General features: G+C 38.1%; 1 protein-coding gene across 9 annotated transcripts in view; it reads left to right on the forward strand.

The window, feature by feature from the left end:
* Window positions 1-20,620, forward strand: part of TENM3 (teneurin transmembrane protein 3) — a 605,325-nt gene that overhangs the window by 467,785 nt on the left and 116,920 nt on the right. For all 9 annotated transcript variants that reach the window (XM_060001336.1, XM_060001335.1, XM_060001337.1 and 6 more), the window contains 2 exons: window positions 4,145-4,267; window positions 19,596-19,810. In XM_060001336.1, coding sequence (XP_059857319.1) covers window positions 4,145-4,267; window positions 19,596-19,810 — 338 coding nt within the window. The remainder of the gene's footprint in view (window positions 1-4,144; window positions 4,268-19,595; window positions 19,811-20,620) is intronic.

Genomic DNA, 20,620 nt, shown 5'->3' on the forward strand with positions numbered 1-20,620 from the left:
TCATCATCATATTACTGTAGAAGTTTCCTTTTAAGACAATATGCTATGTGGAAAAGTATTGTATAGAAGGATGGTGATTGGAATACACAAGTGTTACTGATTAATATCTTTCCCGCCCTCAACTCCAGATACTGTCTCTCTCTGCCTTTGGTTTCCTAGATGTGGTAGAGAAGCATATCTCTAGCCTTTGACCCGCACAGAAGTTACATTCGACTCCTTCCTGTGTGGATTTTCACACTCCACTGCTCTCTGGTAGGATAGAGAGGTGTATCGTGCTATGTATTCCCTTTATTACCGGAAGGTCTGGGTTTAAGGTCACGGTCCACTGCTTACTTGCTTGGAACCCTAAACTCTCAAAAAGTCTCAGTTTTTGCAGATTTAAAATGAAAAAAAAAAGTAACTATTCAACGAAGTCTTTGTGAAGCTTAAATGAGATACCGGGTGAAACAGAAGCACAGCACTTGACACGTAGGTTGTGTTCAATGGATATTTTATTTTTTAAAAATATTGCATCCCAGTGGTCTAACACAAAGGACCCTGTCTGTGGCTGAGAGAATGCCTGGTGTGGCTGCCAGCCTGAACCTTCTCACCTAAGCCATCGCCCAGAGGGGTCCAGGGCTCAGCAGAGCACAGAGCTCCCCGCCTCTCCTTGGCACTCTTGCCACACCCTCCATCAGGTCCTGCGCAAACCAAGGATCCATTGTACCGTCATGAAGAGTGGCAGCAATGCCTTCTCATGGGTTCAAATCTGCTTTCCAGCCTGGGCATTAAAGAATTGGGATCATCCTTCTTTATTTACAGATGTTATTTTACTTCTCTAATTCTCCCTTTATTTGTCTGCCAAGAGAGCTCATGTAGTTTTACTATAGCAGCTTTCAGGAATTTCTGTAGCACTCTGACTTTGAGTTTGCTGCCTCTCTATCTCTCTCTCTCTGTCTCTCTCTGTGTTTGTCCCTGTCTCTCTCTGTCTGTCTCTCATTAACTTCGGAGTCAGTCTCACCCTGTATTTACATAAAAATCTTAAGTTACACGTAACAAGTGTCAAGAGCTTCACTCAACACCAAACACCAACGCTTTCAAAGTACATATTTCAAAACAGTGTTTAACAAGATATAATATTATTTGGTATGGCTCTCATTATATTATACGACATCCTAAGTAGAACCAAAATCCCATTTTATTGAGATTTTCTGTAACAAAAAATACATGATAAAGCTGTTGCCCATCTGACAGAAAGTAAAATAGCTCCAGACGCAGCCATAACACTACTTCCTAACATTTGACGCCTGCGCCTGACCCCATGGACCGTCTCTCCTCTTCACAGTCTATTAAAACCAATAATATGAGCAAATCTATCATCCAGGAAGACTATCTGTGCTACATAAAAGCTCACAATGATGATACGTTATTTTGTGTAGAAACTTTGACCCTTTTGGAATATTTATCATTGCTATGCGAGAGTGTGCCCATCAAAACTTTTACTGGATGCGGACCTCGCACCCATTATTTTACTCAAAAATTGCCGAATTATCTGAAACCTTGAAAACTGTGTGAAGCGATAAATTTTTAGAAAGCTTCTGACATTTTGCCACTCAAACACTACATAATTCAATGCAAAATGACATAAGTTATACCTCTTTACAAGTTGACAGTTTGTATGTTGGAGAATTCTATAACCTCTATCTTAATCCTTGAAAAAAATCAGTCTTTAAAGGGAATTGCTGGAAAACTGTAATTTAAGCAGGGAGTCATGAGTATATACGTTTGCTACAAATTGTACAGAGTGGATACAGCTATGTTCCTATCTATGTTTAGTATGTTTCTTACTATAGGATGATTTTATATCAGGTATTGTTAACAGAAGAATGTGACACTGGTAATAGAATGTCACCAAGCTGTTGACTCTTTTAAAAAAGTCAATCAATTATATATAATGCTAGTGGACTTTTCACAAAACTACTTTTCATAGAGCATAACACTGACTAGTCATTAATTCATTATTAATAATATAACATTCCATTTTTAGGCATTTATGTATTTGTTTTATATTTAAATATTTTATATTTATTAATTTTTCCTTAAATTACTATACTTTTATCCACAACAGTATTGTGTGACATTTTAAAACCTTAGAAAATACAGTCTGTTTCTTTGACAGATACTTAGCGAGATCTGCTCAATAGCAGATACTGTATAAGGCAAATGAGATACACAATATTGGGAGAGATGCTTCACCCAGTCAGGGAGTGCCTTCCCAAGAAGTTGATACCAACCATCTGAGGGAAGAAGAGGTATTTTGCAGTGGGTGGAGAGCATTGCAGACAGAGGGGACTGTTTATTGAGAGGGTCTATGGTCTGGTCAGGTGACTGCAAATGGTTCAGTAACCTGGAGTAGAGAACAAATAAATAAAAGACCTATACACTACGGACTGTCCTGCTAGGTGCCTTAACGTATACTGTCCAGAAAGTTTACATCAGTTAAATAAGATAGGTTTATCCGGTCTCGTTTTGTAAGTAAACCTAATGTTTAACAATATTACATCATTTGGGACTTCCCTGGTGGTGCAGTGGTTAAGAATCCGCCTGCCAGTGCAGGGGAGATGGCTTCGATCTCTGGTCCGGGAAGATCCCACATGCTGCGGAGCAACTAAGCCCGTGCGCCACAACTACTGGGCCCATGTGCTGCAACTACTGAAGCCCGCGCACCTAGAGCCCGTGCTCCGCAACAAGAGAAGCCACCGCAATGAGAAGCCCGCACACGGCAATGAAGAGTAGCCCCCAGTCACCACAAGTAGAGAAAACCCGCGCGCAGCAACAAAGACCCAACGCAGCCAAGGGAAAAAAAAAAGTGGTCAAAGAAGACAAAAGCCAATCCAGAATTCTACACTAGTGAAAACGTCTGTGAAGAATGAAAGTGAAATAAAGCTCTATTTTCAGATAAAAGAAAAAACTAAAAAAAAAAAAAAAAAAAACTATTAAAAAAAATTACATCATTTGTCTAAGGTTAAATCCTAGATTGAGGTTGAACCCAAATCTAACTACATCTAAAGCCTGTCCTCTTTACACTGTACTAATTTTGTTTTGTTACTATATATTGGATATTTAATAAGGGCTTTTTACAGTGATTGTTATCATACTGTCTCTAACAATACTTTTTAAACATGTCTTTCTCCACCTCTCTGGTAAATTCCAACATGTATAATGAATATATACTGTCAAATAATGTTGAAAAATTCTCCTGCATGACATAGTAATATGACAGTGGGTTTCCCCATGGACACTTAGCCTTCCTTAGGGACTAATTCCTAAACTACATGCTACAGAGCACAAATGAATGTTAAGTGTTAATGGTTAATACGACAGTGATTATTATTCTAAATATTTTTAATAAATAATATATAAAATGATAGATTATGTTACATTTCTCTTTATAATTATATTATCTAGTTACGTATTTTCTAAGTATTTTACATCAAGAAAATTAGTAAACACATTTACAAAATTTGTATCAGTTTATAAGATTATCAAACCCACGTCAGAAACTCTATATGAAATTACCTGATACCTATGCACATTGCTTGATCTGTGCTCTTGCTGAACTGTAAGTCATAAATTCGAAGATTATTTATCTTAAATTTAGAACATTCAAATATTACTATATTTTGTGCATCTGAATCCATTCTGAACGTTTCATGCACCAAATTCGTCTGTGGGGCCAGTTGTTACCTTAATCCAAGAGAATAGCATCACATCTCTTGAGAGCCTATAGATATTGCAGCAAAGTGTTGTACCTGTGCAAGTGGCCTGTGGTCATGTAAGTTTGGCAAGTACTGCTTGAGAGCATACCACCGCTTACTTAAATGACGGTGCAGAGTAGAACTGGAACAAAGCAGAACAAGCAATGATTCGCTCCTAAGAATTTCCCGGTACCCGTTAACTGAGTAATATCAACTCTTTATCAAAGTGCTGCCATGTTGCACTGAGGAACTGTTTGTTTCTAATTTCTATTATGCAATCGTCTTTGGTATTCCAGAACATGGAAATTATAACTTTACATGTGACTCTTGTTATAAACATATATACCATTTGATATTGTAGCTAGAAGCAGCAGACCTTTAAACAACTTGTATTTTTTTACCCCCAGCAATGCATCTCTTTGGCCTCAACTGGCAGTTGCAGCAGACTGAAAATGACACATTTGAGAATGGAAAAGTGAATTCCGATACCATGCCAACGAACACTGTATCGTTACCTTCTGGTGACAATGGTAAGAGAAAGAATTATGTGTCCTGTGTTTTTCTTTTAACATCTCTTTTCACATTTCATCTCTTTTAACATTATAAATAAAATAAATTTATTTTTACCCATGTAACATTCATCTTTATATGGGAGAAGGAAAAGGTTTCGGAATTACAAATATTATCTTTTAATGAGTGACTTTTATTCATTTACTTGAAGGATTGGAAATTCACATTTTTATTATAGGAATAATACAGTGCTCTGCCTTCTGAGTCGATGGCTAGGCTTTTCTGCCTCTCCTTCCTGCGAGTGTGCATTTTGTTTTATTTCTAGTCTGTAAATAGATTATAATTCAGTGTATCACCTCATATTACCTCGGGTATATTGAGCTTTCTTTGTTCAGCTAGTATGTGGAGTTGGAATACTATCTTCATTTTGTTTTAAAAGCTTTTACATACAAAACACATGAAAGGATTCTCATTTATTGACCTTTCCTCTGTTTGCCCTTTCTTTAAACCTTCAAAAGTTTACGCTTTGAACTAACAGACTTTCAAATCAACTGGCTCTGAGTTTAAAAATGGAATTTAAGCGGTTAGAGAATGCTGTATTTCATTTTTTCAGAAAAATATGTACATCTGTAAGCATATTTATATCTATTATTTTTATATATGTGTGTGTGCTTGTATGTATGTCTTGGCACTTGGCATCCTCTGACTTTTTGCAAAATGTCCTAATACTTTATGTCTCAAAGCAAGCAGATCAAGACACCTTTTCTGTCACGTGAGAAATACATCCTTTGCCTTTAAGCATTGCCCTGGCTCTTTTTCCTCCTCGTTTCTTCTTATCTGGTACTTTTGTTCTGCTTTGGCATCTCTTATGTTCACCCTCACGTGGCTAGTTTCTTTGCGAGACTAGAAAGAAGCTATAATATATTTATTTGTATTTATATATATGCTGCTATGTTACATGTACCCATTGGCTGTGACTAATGCTTTTACCATTTTTTTTTTTGTTCTTTCCCAGCTTCTGTTTTATTTTAACAATAACACTTTATGACACTCCTCTTCCTTCTTGGGGAGGCTGAGAGGTTTTATAAGACATTAGATTTTCATAGTAATGATAAATACCGCTACCCCACCCCTGTATGGAGTCTTTTGATACAAAGTGCTGTACGTTCCAAAAAACTGTAATCTGGTGGCTGATGACAGTGACAGTGGAAGTCAGTGCACAGTGGATTAAAGAGGAGTGAAGAAAAGCTTACCTAGTTAAAATTGTTGGTGGGAAATTTCAATTAAGTGAAATATAATTACTTTAAACAACTGTTTAATTTTTTATGCACTGATAACACACACATGAACAGATCCATCACTACACAGAAATTAAGAGTATTTATTTTTGATTTATAGAGATTGCAGTTTAGACTGTCTTTTAAAGTGGATTGTTCCCACGAAAATGGCCAGACCGCACTTCTTAACCACACATGCAGGGGCTCTTTTACAGACTGAAGGGAAAAATGCTTATCGTAGACGTTTCGTTTATTTTACAACATCCTAGCCTTTCATTACGATCAGAAGGAAAACAGAGTGTGGCTAATGAGTGTCACAGCCCTTGAAATGTGTGATGTTGAGAAAGCTATGGCTTCAGAGGCCCTCCCACAGCCTCGGTGCTGGTTCTTGGGATTTTCTATTCTATTTTATTGAATTTCCCATTTATCACAAATGCTAGTTGAAACTCACTCAGATAATTTTGCAATTTACAAAGGATTGTGGGCCACAGTTTCAAAAACACGGCTCTGAAAGTCCACTTCCCTAAGAGGGACTGAAGTTCCCATGTGATCACAGAACACATGGGGTGCAGTTGACAGGTGCCAGTGGAGCAACTGAATACAGTGATTGCCCTACATACAAACGAGCTCCGTTCCAAGAGCGCGTTCGTAACTCCAATTTGTTCATAAGTCTAACAAAGTTAGCCTAGGTACCCAACTTACACAGTCGGCTACATAGTACTGTACTGTAATAGGTTTATAATACTTTCCACACAAATAATACATAAAAAAACAAACGCAAAAAATAAAGAACACATTTTTCATCTTACAGGACAGTGCCTTGGAAAGTACAGTAGTCCAGTACAACAGCTGGCACACAGGGGCTGGCATCCAGTGAACAGGCGAGAAGAGTTACTGCCTGGAGGAGGGAGAGGAGGCGGGAGACGGTAGAGCTGAGGGATGGTCAGCAATAGGGGACAGAGGGCGAGCTGCAGTGTCGCTCACGCCTGACATTGATGGTACAGGTACTGGTTCCTTGCTGGAACCAAATGCACATCTGCGTCTTTGAAAGTGCTCAACATGAAGGTTCATATGTAGGGGACTTACTGTATGCGTGTAAATGAAGGACCATCTTCCTAGCCTCCCACATAAGGAGGAGAGGACAGATGCCCCAGAATGAGTTAGATATACTGGAGAACGGATCCTGCAGCCTGCCAACCGGACAGGGGCATTCGTAGGAATTTCTCTTTATGGAAAGAAGGCTATCTCGGGGCTCAGAGTTTGTCCAAAGTGTGACCTAAATAATAGTCTCACTTGTTATCTTTATTATTTTTCCAGTAGCCCGAAAAACCCTAAATTGGTAAGGAATTCTTATTTTCGTTTTTCCAAGTAAAGGTTCTGGGTATGTATCTCTTAAATACTTATTTAAATACCGGAGTGCAGCGGGCAGGAGGGGACTGTATTTGCAAGAAGGGAGGTACCTTACAAACACTGCTTTTAAGCATCCCTGATGAACCGGCAGAGACCGTGCACCATCATCTGCTACTTCAGTTTTATAAACTGTGCAGAGAACCAGATCACATCATCTCTAGAAACTCTAGGAGATTATAACCCTTAAGAAATTCTTGCAATTCTGAATGAAGCTCACTGGGAAAATTAACCGTGCTAAGCATGATGGGGAAATTACTTTGTGGCTGCTAGACGCAATGCTCTTCTTTATGCAGTCCTGTTTTATTCTTATTTTATAAATACACTTCTAAGGAACAGCCATGGTGCTAACAATCATGGTGCTAAACTCCCTGCTCGCTTTTAAGTGAACACTGAACCAAAGCTTCTAAATGGTATTTAGTATTTAAAAGAAGAATTTCTATTACACGCCATGATTCTTTCCTGATTATTCCTAAGACGTTCTTTGACTACAGATTTTAGAGATGAGATGTCAAGTGTGAGGTCTCAGGCAAAACTGATAGAAGTGGGCAACGTGAATAAAGAGGCAAGGATGAAGTTTTTAGTTCAAACACCAGTCTCTTTCCAGAAACTAAAATTATTCCGCTGGATCGAGGAATTCACTTAGCCTAATGTGCTGGAGAGCATCGCGCAGCCCTGTATTCAAATCCTAGCTCTTTCATCTGTGTACTCTGTAACCTTGAGCAAGTTACTCAACCTCTCTGAGCCTCAATTTCCTCCACGTAAAGAGGGAGTAATGCCTGTCTCTCGGCTGATCAGCTTCAACGGTCTGGCAGCCCTTCTGTGTTTTCCTTGCAAGCTCTCTCCCCACACGTCTCAACGGTGGTTTCCAACTCTCCTACTATCCTTGAAGCTTCAATCCCTCAGCTCCCAGCAGATGACCTTGTGTTCTGTTCAGCAAAAAAACCAGAGACCTTGATTTCCTGTAAACACAGCTCCATTCCCATGTGCATCTCGATCTGTCTTTCCATCCTTTTCTTACTAATCTTTCCAAGAGCGTTCTTGATCCCATTCTGTACTTCAGAATTTCCTCTCTCAACTGGCTGGCACCTTCCAATCAACATTTGAACATTCCCAAGTCTCTCAAGTCTTAAAAAAAAGAACCCTTGAGTCTGCCTCCTACCCCTGCCCCACCCCATCCTTCTCTTCTCCCCGTGTAGCCAGCCCTTCTGGAACACGGTGTGTACATCGCCGTGAAGTCATGTCTTCACCTTCCACTTACTCCTGTGATAGTGTGGCTTCTTCAGGCTCCTTCCTCATGACTGTCCTCTGCCACCATCACTCACAGACACGGATGTCTTCCCGACTTATCGGTTGTCCTGCCAATAGCATCAGTTGATACTCTACGCTCTTTATCACATTTGAGCTCTTGGTAGCATTCAGTAGGTAACCTATCACTCCTAATTGAAATAGCCTTTTCCTTAGCTTCTGTGATACCATTTCCACTTTCTTCCTGATTTTTTAGCAGTGATTTCTCAGTTTGTTTAGTTGACTCATCTTCCTCTACCCGATCCCCAAACATTGCCGTCACTCAGAATATAATCTCTCTGGGTCCTCAGATCCATTCTCCCGACTTCATGTACGTTCCATGTGCTATGTGTTATGTCACATTCTTTGTGCTCCCAAATCAATAAGTGCAGCCTGGATCTCTCTGTCTTGGAGCTCCAGACATCAACTATGAAAAATCTATCCAAGTATCTTTAGAAAATCCCCACTTGGGTGTCTTCCAGGCATCTCAAACTCCATATGTCTAAAACTTGAACCCAACAACCAATTTGGTTATCTGTTACTGCCTAACAAGCCACATCAAAGTCCAGTGGCTTCAAAGAACAGTTTGTTATCATCTCTCATGGTTCTGTGGATTAACTGGGTAATTTTTGTTTTTTTGCTTGGGTCGCTCATGAAATTGCTTTCAGATGTTGCTTGATCTGTTTGAAAACTCCACTAAACTGAAATTCAAGGTAGCCCACTCACAGGGCTAGCAGTTGATGCTGTCTGTCGACTGGAACGTCTAAACATGGCCTTCCACTTGGCTTGGGCTTCTCAGAGCACAAGTTCTGAAGAGGAGTGTCCCCAGAGGGAGCATTCCAAGAGACCCAGACAGAAGTTACAAGGCTTCTTATAACCTAGAGCATTGGACACTCCGGGATGTCACTTCCGTCATATCTGCTTGGTCAAGAAAGTCAGTAAGATCAGCCCAGATTCACGAGATGGAGAATTAAACCCCACTCTTGACTGGGGAAATGGTGGGGACACATTGCATAAGGACATGTGGGATGGGAGATGTTGTGGCCATCTTTGGAAAACACAACTAGCCCATCATCTTTCTTTCCAAATTTGCCTCTCTTTCTATATCAGGAAATGGCATCATCATTCACCTAGTTACCTGGGCCAGAAGCTTAGGGGTCATGCCTGACCTCTCCCACTCTCTCACCTCCCCTGTGCAATCATTCATCAAGTCCTGTCAATTCTAACTCCAAAATATCTCCTGGATCCCATCAACTCTCACCTGGATTATAGAAGCCACCTTCTATCTGGGATGTATATCTCTAGACTTGCTCATCCGTTCTTCAGATACAGATTTGAAATATCAGTACCCTACTTGACGCCCTTCAGTGATCTAGATTCTGGTCAAACGCCTTTAGATGACTTAACAGGGTTCTCCACAATCTGGCTGTCACACCATGCTATAGCATAGAAACAATAGAGCGGAGAGTTAAAGGCTATAGGGTCTTGAGCCAAACCACCTGGTTTCACATCCTACGGTAGTTCTGACCATTATTAATGCCTTTGATACTTGGGACAAGTTACTGTATAGCATCTTTGTGCTTCAGCTTTCTCATCAATTAGAATGGTCTTGAATAGTCAATGTAAATACTTAAAATGGTGTGCAGTATATAGTAAATGCTTGAAAAATGTTAGTGGTTATAAGCATTACTATTTAATATGTGTCTTCTTTGCTAGAGTGTAAGGCACACTGTTTTTCCACCTCTCTGTTCAAAGCTGTCAGCACAGTTATAGGCATGTAATAGATGCTCAATAAGTACTGTCCAATGAGTGAATGAAAATAGGATGACTAAATGCTATAAAGGATGTAAAGGGCCCGACACAGTGCCTTGCATTAACTGTACACAAAGCAGGTGTTGGTACAGCAGAGCGATTAAGGATTGAAGCTATGCACTTGTTGGGTGGCTTTAAGCAAATTACCTTCTTTAACCTCCTGTTTCTTCATAGGGTAGTAGTGAGGTTAAAACCATTTAATGCATGTAGGGGGCCAAGCAGTGATTGGAACATGACAGGAAGGTTATACATGTCAGTAACTATTACTTCACTCTTTTTTCTGCAATTCAAGATTACGTACTTGTATTTGTAGCAAAATTCTTAAGAATGTAGCTCCTTAAATCAGCATCAAAATATCCTCTAAAGCAATATTAGAAATACCTATCATTAGTTATTTATATTTTTAGTTATTTGGATTTTATGAAGAAATCTATTCCTTAATCCTCCTTTGAATGCATAGTATTCATTCATTCTGCATTTATTTATTGAGCATATAATATTATGTGCCATGCACAGAGCATGGTTCTGAGAACATAGCAGTGAGAAAAAAAGACAGTCACATCTGTTGTTCCCAGAGTGTGTGAATTACTAGGCAAGACAGGATTCAAGCAAGCAATTGCAATGAATTAGAAAATGCACGGTAAGGAAAAGTAGAGGATACCAGGGCAGGACATTTGACACTAGCTTTATTGGAAAGAAGCAATAAGACAAATGCTGAAATTCAGCATAGGATAATTTGGGATAATGTAAAACAAAGTATGCAGGCCACAAATTCTGGTTAGTGTAACTCTAGCAAATGACTTCTCCAATCAAAAAAAAAAGAAAGAAAGAAAACTTCCAGTTTTAAAATAAATAAATCATGGGATATAATGTACAGCATGGTGACCATAGTTAACAAAACTTATCATATATTTGAAAGCTGTGAGAGAGTAGATCTTAAAAGTTCTCATCACACATGAAAAAAATGGTAACTATGTACGGTAGAGTTATCGTGGTGATCATTTCACAATATATACAAATAACGAGTCACGTTGTACGTCTGAAACTAATATAATGTTGTACGTCAATTAAATCTCAACAACAACAAAAAACCTCTTGTATGAGTACAGATTGAAAAACTACATATACGTGATTCATCCTCTTTAAACAAAATAATTCAAATTGCTTTTAAATTTTTCATTGTTATTCAGCATGTATGACTTTTCTCAAATACTAGCCAATTTCAGATAATTAGATTTTATAGCAAGTTAAAGATTGCCTGTGAATTGAAGAAATAGAGCTAACGGGGCTGCAAGAGCATTGAGTTTTATTCAATATTGTATATAGTATTTATGTTGTTGCGTTGTATAATAGTTCCTTAATTAGGTGCTATATTGATTTTGTCCATTAAACTATGTTTGCAAGGTAGTGTTTTAATTCACTTAGCTTCTGATGTAACACTCTGTATCCACGATGTTAAGTTATGGCATGTGGTTGTTTATAAAAAGATATGTTCTCTCAGAGCTCTCAAAGTCAGGGTATGAATCCAAGGTTAGGTCATCGAATTGGAGGGTGGGCTATTGATTGTCTATAAATGGCCCAACCTTGCTTCCTGACGTCTTAATTATTAGTGCCGCTGTGGGACTTAAAATGATATTATCATTTACCTTCCTCAGCAGTTGAGTTGGACTTTCACAGTTGGCTTTATTTTCTGCCTTTCCATTTTAATCATTATAGGCTGGTTTACTCACATGATGTGCAGGCAGCAAATTCGTGATATCTGTGACCAAAAAATGCCGTATTTTTTAACTTTGGGTTGTTTTCTGATATCACAAAATAATATTCAAACATACCAAACCTCCTAATTACCGGTATGATTTTAAATACTACTCTGTTTTGTCCTTATAAAATCTAGGGTTCGTAAACTATTATTCGTAAAATATCTCAGAGTACAGAGTTCTTTTTTTAAGGCATTATCTGAAAAATGCCACTTTACCGATGTGTTTTATATAAACTGGGTATCACATAAGAAGGAGAGGAATGACAATAACTTTGTGGTACTCAGTCTCTTTATGTTTTCACACTCTGACAACTGTATTTTAAGACATTAAGACTGTTGTGACACATGCTTAACTGATGAAAGGAAAAATCACAGTTAGTGGGTGAAAAGACGGCTAGTGGCTCCCACACTGAGGCACAACAGGACAAGTTGGAAAAAAAATCTTCAAGATGATACTTTATTGTGTTTGAAGATGTGGTACATCTCACTCTTACTGTGAAGGCTTTAATTGGTTTGATTCCTAACCCACATGCTTTGAGTTTAGAATAACTACAGGGCACTCTGTTGCCCTGTCTATTTTTTCCTCCATCTTTCCTCCTTTTTCTCTTGGTAAAACCTACAGACAACCTTAGTGTTTCCTATGATCATTCCCAGGTTCAGACTCTGGGGGCTTAAGGATGGAGTGATCTCAGTAAGGGGGGCTGGAGAGCACTAAAACTGGCCCTTCTGTTATTTCCTCTGAAGCCAAAGTTTTCTGGAATTCAGGACATGATGAAAGACATCTGTTTCCAGGCTTTTATCTAGGAGGACTGATGAGCTTCAGAGGAAGAGGTTGTCCAAGTATTTACAAGTTTATCAAATGGTGTGAATAGCTTGCGGACTTCCAGGTGTGTTTACGGTCAATAAAGAGCGTTTGAAAACGCCAACAGGAATGACCACACTTGACTTGGCCAAATTAGAGGAGGGCCATGACTTGAAAAGCAACAATGCAGAATTTAAAAAGACAAAGCCCCTTCACAAAACTCTAGTCTCCTGACATTCACACAGAGGCTTTTTAGCAGGAATGTCCTACTGATACTAGCTGGCAGTTCTGTGGACTTAAGCGGAGGAAACTCTGTGATGTCCTTATAGCTCTATATCACTGATTATAATGACAGGGTCAGGTCAGCATCTACCCTTTAGAAAAGACACATTCTGAGACTTTAATTCAAAATAAATCCATTCTAAATAGTGTAATAATTTGAAGCAGAAGTGCCCTTACAAATTAGATTCACATTTCATAGGAAAGGCTAGAATAGATCAGTGATCTTCAAACTACTTTGTTCCTGTGCCTCTAAAACAAAATATGTGTACAAATTGACATTGAATTTTAGCACAGATGTAGAGGACAGACGTACGGACACCAAGGGGGCAGCGGCGGGGTGGTGATGGGAAGAACTGGGAGACTGGGATTGGCATATATACACTAATATGTAGAAAATGGATGACTAATAAGAACCTGCTCTAGGCAACCATAATACTCTTAAGTGTTTTTAAAAATCCATTTTATTCTGTACTGAATTTTGTTTACAATTATTAGTTGTACATATTTGGATGAAATCAACCTGATTATGATATAAATATGTTGAGCATTTTGATAATTATTAAATGTAAAAAGTGAAAATGTATTTAAAATACCTCTGAATGAGATGAATGGGGACTTTTTCAAATAGTTTATGTATTCACTGATGAATATTACTTATTACAAGAGCAAAGCAAGGTTCAGTATCAATTCTGTTCCTGTTATCCTTTGTTATAAGTATAAACATAAGAAATCTTGCTACAAGATAAGCAGAAGAGAGTGGAAGAATTTTTTTGGAAGGATGCCGTTCAATGATTTGAAATCCTTATTAGACCACATTGTGATCTGTTTCCAAAAAGTATATTTAGTGGTCTACAAGCTGTCAACTTCATCACATTTCTTCTGTAGTTTTATTGAAAGCAAAGAATTAGCAACTATCTGCTTTCAAAAAGATTCATTATGCAGTTTTCGAATCAATACGATTTCTCAATTTCTGTGGAGAACACCAGAAAAGGCTTCACCAAGGCTTAGCAAAATACATACTGCCAATTACACCTCTTATTCTTTTACTTCGTGGCACTTTATCTGATACATGCAGAATGGACTGGAAAATGGAACCATTGTTCATTTTCATTTACCTTAGGTGTAATCTCTCTTGAATGCTTTTATCATATTATATACTTTCAGTATCTCTATTTAGTTAGCTCACTAATTTATGAGGAATACCCACTATATCATTTACTGGCAGAGCTAGTTCCCATTAAAATCAAACATTTTCTGTCAGAAAAAAAGTATGACTTGTTTTTTCAGTTCAAATAAATTAATATGTGTTTTGTCACAACTGTCTCAGCTCCGAATTCCTATGCTAGGCAGGCAGTAGAGAGATGAACAAAGACCAAATCCTTGCCAGGAGTTTGACCATTGGATTAAGTAAGGCATCATTGCCTTTAACATTTCTTACTTTATTGATGTTCTCTTTGCAATCATGAAACTCTTCTGCAAATGAAAAGCATTCATGGACAATGTTTGGGTGGGTGATGGGGGCATGAAACAATAAGGTTCTCCCTCCCTTTTGATATATCGGATATTAAAACGTGCCAACAGTCTTAAATACTCCATTTGTCAACTTCACCGCACTTTGCCTTTGATAGAAATACGTGTAAGACAGGAAAAACACTAAAGCCCTACCGTGGGTTTATGGTGTCTTGATTAAAGGAGGTTTATGAACAAAAAATACTTTCAGTTTTGCCTGTTTGACACACTGGAAACTTTATGTTCTAAGACAATGTATGAAGGGAAGATTCTGGATGTGTGAGAGGTGTGCCTGTCTGTTGTAAAGAAGTCTACATATGGAAGTTGTTGAGGTTCTAGAAGTTAATTCCCATAAAATACTCTACCCCTCTTTCCTCATTGGAAAGTCCTCAGGTTCCCTAGGGGTATGACTACTCTTGTTTGAAGACTCCTTGACTAAGTGACCTCCAAGGGCACTTGAACCCTGAGATTCTGTGAAGCTTTTTCATTACAGGTACACAAGAAGACTATGATCGTAGCTACTGCTGCCCCATTCAAGCACATCCACTCAGTCTTGGTTATTTTGTCTTACAAATGAAAGAACCTTCTCTCTGAAAGAGAGCCACCTGTTAAATTAGCTGTGGGACTAATGGATAAGTAGATGCACTTATTGACCCATCAGTGGGTACACATATCTTTTCAGTGAGAAAGATTTTAACACCTCAAAATAGAATATGGAGAAGCAACAAAGCAAAACCTGAAAGCCTAGAAGTCAGAACTTGATTACTATTTCCAAAGCTAACGCTCTTGGGCAAAGATGGTGTTTCGGAAAAACAGCTCCAGGATTAGTACCACTTAATGCTTACCAGCTCTCAAAGCATGTGTGCGCTGTTAAAACTACTAAGCCGCTTATACCAGCAGGAGATAGGGTGAAGACCAGAGAGCCGATTCAGTCACATAAGCTTCAGAAAATAACAATAAACTTGTTAATAACGGTAAAGTATAATAATAGCCTTAGAAATGTGTGAACATAATGAGTCCAAATATGAATGATCTCATGTTTACTAACATGTTAGTGGGAAAAAAGACTACTCCTCCATTGGATGTGTTTTAAATAGCACCGTGTGGAAGTCAACCAAAAGACAAAAACTTATTGGGAATCTATAGTAAATTATAACACAAAGAATATTTTGTTATAGTATCCGTGGCACACAAAACTGCCCATTACTTCCTAATAAATTATGTCCTAAAATTGAAAGCTAAGCAGATTCTCTGGTATCTTTCAGTGAGCTAACATACCTGATTTTATATGGAATAGACAAACTTAAAACCCAGTAATTTGAAATAAATATTTTTTAATAAAAAGCAAAGATTATATGGATGACTCTATAGTTCTGGAATTGTGCAGACCCCGATTTGCATCTTGACTCAGCCGTCACTTTAGGCATGTAATTTACTTCTTTGACCCTTAATTTCCTCATCTCAAAATAATATCGACCTCACAGAGTTGTTTTGAAATTTAAAACAGGTAGTACAGGTGAAACTACCTGGCATGTTGTAGGTTCTCACTAAAGGTTAGTTCCATTTCTCTTTTCCCCCCTCCTTAATCTTCTTGGTAAAATCTAATTTATGAGAAATTTAGGTTCTTGTGCAAAAGCTTCCAAAATGAAAAGTAGAACTTGATCTCGGGTGTTTTAAAATTCCTGTGAATAACGGAAGATATTTGCTTAGATAGCAAGCAAAAGTAATCTCTCTATATTTTTTATCTTTTTATTTATATATTCTAATTTTGCTCAAATGAATATTTATTAATATCATAAGATACATATTTTAAATTTCAATGAATGATGCATGATTTATAGTCTGTGAGTTGATACCTGAAAAATTACAGTGATTACTATAACCCAATTCTGAACTTTTATTTTCAAGAACATTTTATATTAGTAAATTAGTTCAACAAAGATAGACCTGGTAGGTAAAGGACTGTTAACTGCCGTGATTATAGACATCAGGAAAAAAGAAAGGAAGTGAAACTGTAAATAATGACTTTTTCTTAAGCTTTCTTTTACAGCCCCGTCCTGCCTCCTACCTAGGTTATTGCAACTGTATCCTAACTCATCTCTCCACTTCTGGGCTTCCCACACTACTGCACTTTAATGTCCTTGAGACAGTGATTTCGTGTCACCTTTTGCCCGATCAGAACCTTTAATGGGTCTCTGTTTAGGTGTAGCTGTCCTTTGCACCTGATGGTCATATGTCATTGTAGGATGCAGTAGTCCGGATAGAAAAGAATCCCAACACTTACTGATAACACACTCTCCCTCAAACTTCATTCACACTTATCCATAAATGTGATTTGTTGTGAATTACTCTAGACCCTAATGGCCATAACCTGGATATCTACCATAAACGTCTGTTCCTTACTAATCTTTTTTTTTTTTTTTTTCTGGCTGCGTTGTCTTCGTTGGTGCGCGTGGGCTTTCTCTAGTTGCGGGGAGCGGGGGCTACTCTTCATTGCGGTGCACAGGCTTCTCATTGCGGTGGCTTCTCTTGTTGCGGAGCACGGGCTCTAGGCACGCAGGCTTCAGTAGTTACAGCACATGAGCTCAGTAGTTGTGGCCTATGGGCTTAGTTGCTCCACGGCATGTGGGATCTTCCCGGACCAGGGCTCGAACCAGTGTACCCTGCATTGACAGGCAGATTCTTAACCACTGCGCCACCAGCGAAGCCCGCTTACTAACCTTGAATTGTTTCTCCTGATGACACGCACGCGCACGCGCGCACACACACACACACACACACACACACTAAAACATATTAACAGATAAGGGCCTTTGTAGCATTGAAGTATAATTAACCCATGTTAAATCTATTTCAAGTACCTATTTTTAAAACATGCCATAAATTATATGCATAGTAACACAATGCCTATATATATTTATGTATATACATATATACCTACCTTCAAGAAAAGGGGTGGAATAATGCTCTTTGACAGAGTTGAAAATACAAAAAAGCTAGTGGGAAGCAGCTGCATAGCACAGGGAGATCAGCTCGGTGCTTTGTGACCACCTAGAGGGGTGGGATAGGGAGGGTGGGAGGGAGGGAGATACAAGAGGGAAGAGATATGGGAACATATGTATATGTATAACTGATTCACTTTGTTATAAAGCAGAAACTAACACACCATTGTAAAAAATTATACTCCAATAAAGATGTAAAAAAAAATAACACACACAAAAAACATTTTTTTAAAAAAGGAACATGAATTATAAAGACCAAATTCTTTAACCTGGTATTCAGGGGCCTCCACCATCTGATATCATTTTTCCTTTTCCAATCTTATCTTTCATTACTTCCGTGACAGACCCATTAATGTCTTCCATTCATTTAATACCTACTGAGAGCCAAGTGCTTTATATAGAATACCTCATGTAATCCTTATAGCAGTCCTGTGATTGCATTATTACTAGCCCCATTTTACAGGTGAGGTTTAGAATCAGAGGTTCAGTATATACCTTCAGGTCACACTGCTAGTTATTGACAGAGCTGGGAGTCAAACCCACGTTTATCTGACTCCTGCCTTTCTTAACTTCTTTTCTAGCCAGATGGATGTCTCTGCTCACCGTCACCCTAACACAGGTTCAGTTCCATTGCCATGTTTTTAGTTGATATTCACCCCAACTCAGAAACCTTAGCCTACTTGTCCTACAAAGTTTAGCTCAGAGCTTACCCCTTCTGTGAAATCTTTCCACCTCCAGCCTTCAGTGATACCACTTTGCTCTGACCTTTAACTATGTGTTGCTTTAGATGGTCATTTAATTTATTAGTTTTTAGGTGTTGTCTTCCCAACCAGGTAACTAGTTGCTTGATGGCAGAAGCCATCAAAGCCAGACTAATCTCTAAGATTCTATTCTCTAATTTATATTTCTTCTTGATACCCACAATTCTGTGTCCCTAGTAAACACTCAAAAATGAACTCAATGTTAAATTAATAATTCTTCATAGATGGAAGACTCTCCTCTGTCATTAAAATAAAATAGTTCACAACTCTCCAACTTGAAGTCATCTAAATTTTGGATTCACAACGTATCCGGTGTTGTATAATAGATATTTTATAACATTATGTAATATCTGAATTAATATTCAGATCAGTGTTCTTAAAAAGACAAATTCAATACTGTCAACGTTGTGACTTTCAAAAAGATTGACTTGATAGAGGATAATCTGCCCACTTCCATTCTCTTCCTTTGCGTTCATGGACCCTTTCCATGGAATAAGAGACAGTGTGGTTTTGTGTCCATTTAAGGCAAATTGTAAAACCTTCTCTATCACTAACCCCCTCAGAATGAGGAAGAACCTTAATGAAGAGGGAAGGAGGCGGAGTCGTACCAAAAAAGAGGATTCTTGGATTTGTTTCCCAAAACTGGGAAGGAGATGGTCTCTAAGAGGGGTCAGAGATTCAGGGAGTGGAGACTCTGTTCTCAACACATTGAAAGGCATTGAGAGGGCTAACACACGTGCGCGGAAGGCTGAAGGTGACGTTGAGGTAAAGATCAGAAGGAAGAGAAGTTGTGGCAGCCTACGTTAAAAACTTCGTGAGAATTTAAACTTACCCCTCCTCCTTCCCTTCCCCTCATAACGTGCCCCTGCCCCCTCTCAACTGCCCTTCAGGCTTCTGAATTTTCATTCATTCTACTATACGGTTTGGAGGGAACTACATGAATCTGTGCCATTGACTGCTTTTGTTGTTTGCTTAAGGATTGATTTGGAAATCTCCATAAGCCATTCTGCAATTTCCAATCCATTAATTTACACTTTGCAGGGTTGTGGTATGTTTAGAATGACTGGTAAATACCAGACTTGGATTAATCTCTCCCAAGAAATAACAACACATATAATTTGTAAGATAATTATGTTTCAAGCGATCAACAAAGACTGTAGGTGTGAAAACAGTTGCAGTAATAGGCATACCTTGGGAGGAAGTAAAGGGATGTTGACTTAAATATCTTAAAGGATGTGCTCAGTCAGAGTTGGTTGAACAATATCTAACAAAGAAAAACCTTTTAAAGGAAAAATTAGAAATAAATAAGAGCATTTCATTTATCAGAAGAAAATGAAATTTTTGAGCATTTAAATAAAAAGAATTTTTTGAAAGTCAGAAAGCTGTTCTGTTTTTTGGCTTTGTTTCTTCTTAATTTTTTGTTCTTTTTCAATGGATCTCTTACATTCAGGAAAATTGGGTGGATTTACACAAGAAAATAACACCATAGATTCCGGAGAACTTGATATTGGCCGAAGAGCAATTCAAGAGGTTCCTCCCGGGATCTTCTGGAGATCACAGCTCTTTATTGATCAGCCACAGTTTCTTAAATTCAATATCTCTCTTCAGAAAGATGCACTGATTGGAGTATATGGCCGAAAAGGCTTACCACCTTCCCATACTCAGGTAGGCTCTGTTACCAATAAAATGAAAACTGCTAGTTTACATTTTTAAAGTCATTCTGTTTCTTAAGTTCAGCTGTTTAACTGTTTGACCACTTCTGTGTTGATCTTTTACAGTGAAAAGAATTTTGAATATAGGTGACACTTATCTTGAGATTTTTGAATTAGTAGGAAGAACAGCATTTTCTTCCTGACTTGCTTTAATCATTATTGATTGATTAAAATGTGCAGAATTTGTGAGTAACCTGATGAATATTGAATAGCATCTGAGTACGTAGTAAAGCACCATAGATTTTCCAAGTGTTTTAGAAAGATTCTGTGATCATTTCCAAAGATCATACTCCTTTCATGTAATAGATGCATGACATTTTCATCTCAAACATGTATTCATTCTGTTGAAAATATATTATATACCTTTTACTTTATGTCAGATTTACTCTTTGTAAAGAAATTATGGGAACATAAACAGAAATATCATGATATAAACTTTATCAACTCAAGCCATGATTCCTAGTCTACATATGATGAACACTGAAATACAGAGATAAAAGAGCTTTCATAGGTCACCAAGGATGATCACAAAACAATTCAAATGCCCCTATATCGTAGATTCAAAGAACTTTAAAGTCAATTTGCTTTCATGAAAACCACCTCACAACTGTCACAGATCGATAATCCCACAGATTTTTCATAGTCTAATATTGGCTCACGGTGTATAAATTGGAAATTGTGGTTTAAAGAGGTCCCATTATGTCTAAGAGAAATTACTTAAATTACCTACCACAAAATTGGAGCCCGGACTTTTCCCCAAAAC

Source organism: Delphinus delphis, chromosome 21 (assembly GCF_949987515.2).
Source record: "Delphinus delphis chromosome 21, mDelDel1.2, whole genome shotgun sequence".
In the NCBI taxonomy this organism is placed as follows: Eukaryota; Metazoa; Chordata; class Mammalia; order Artiodactyla; family Delphinidae; genus Delphinus; species Delphinus delphis.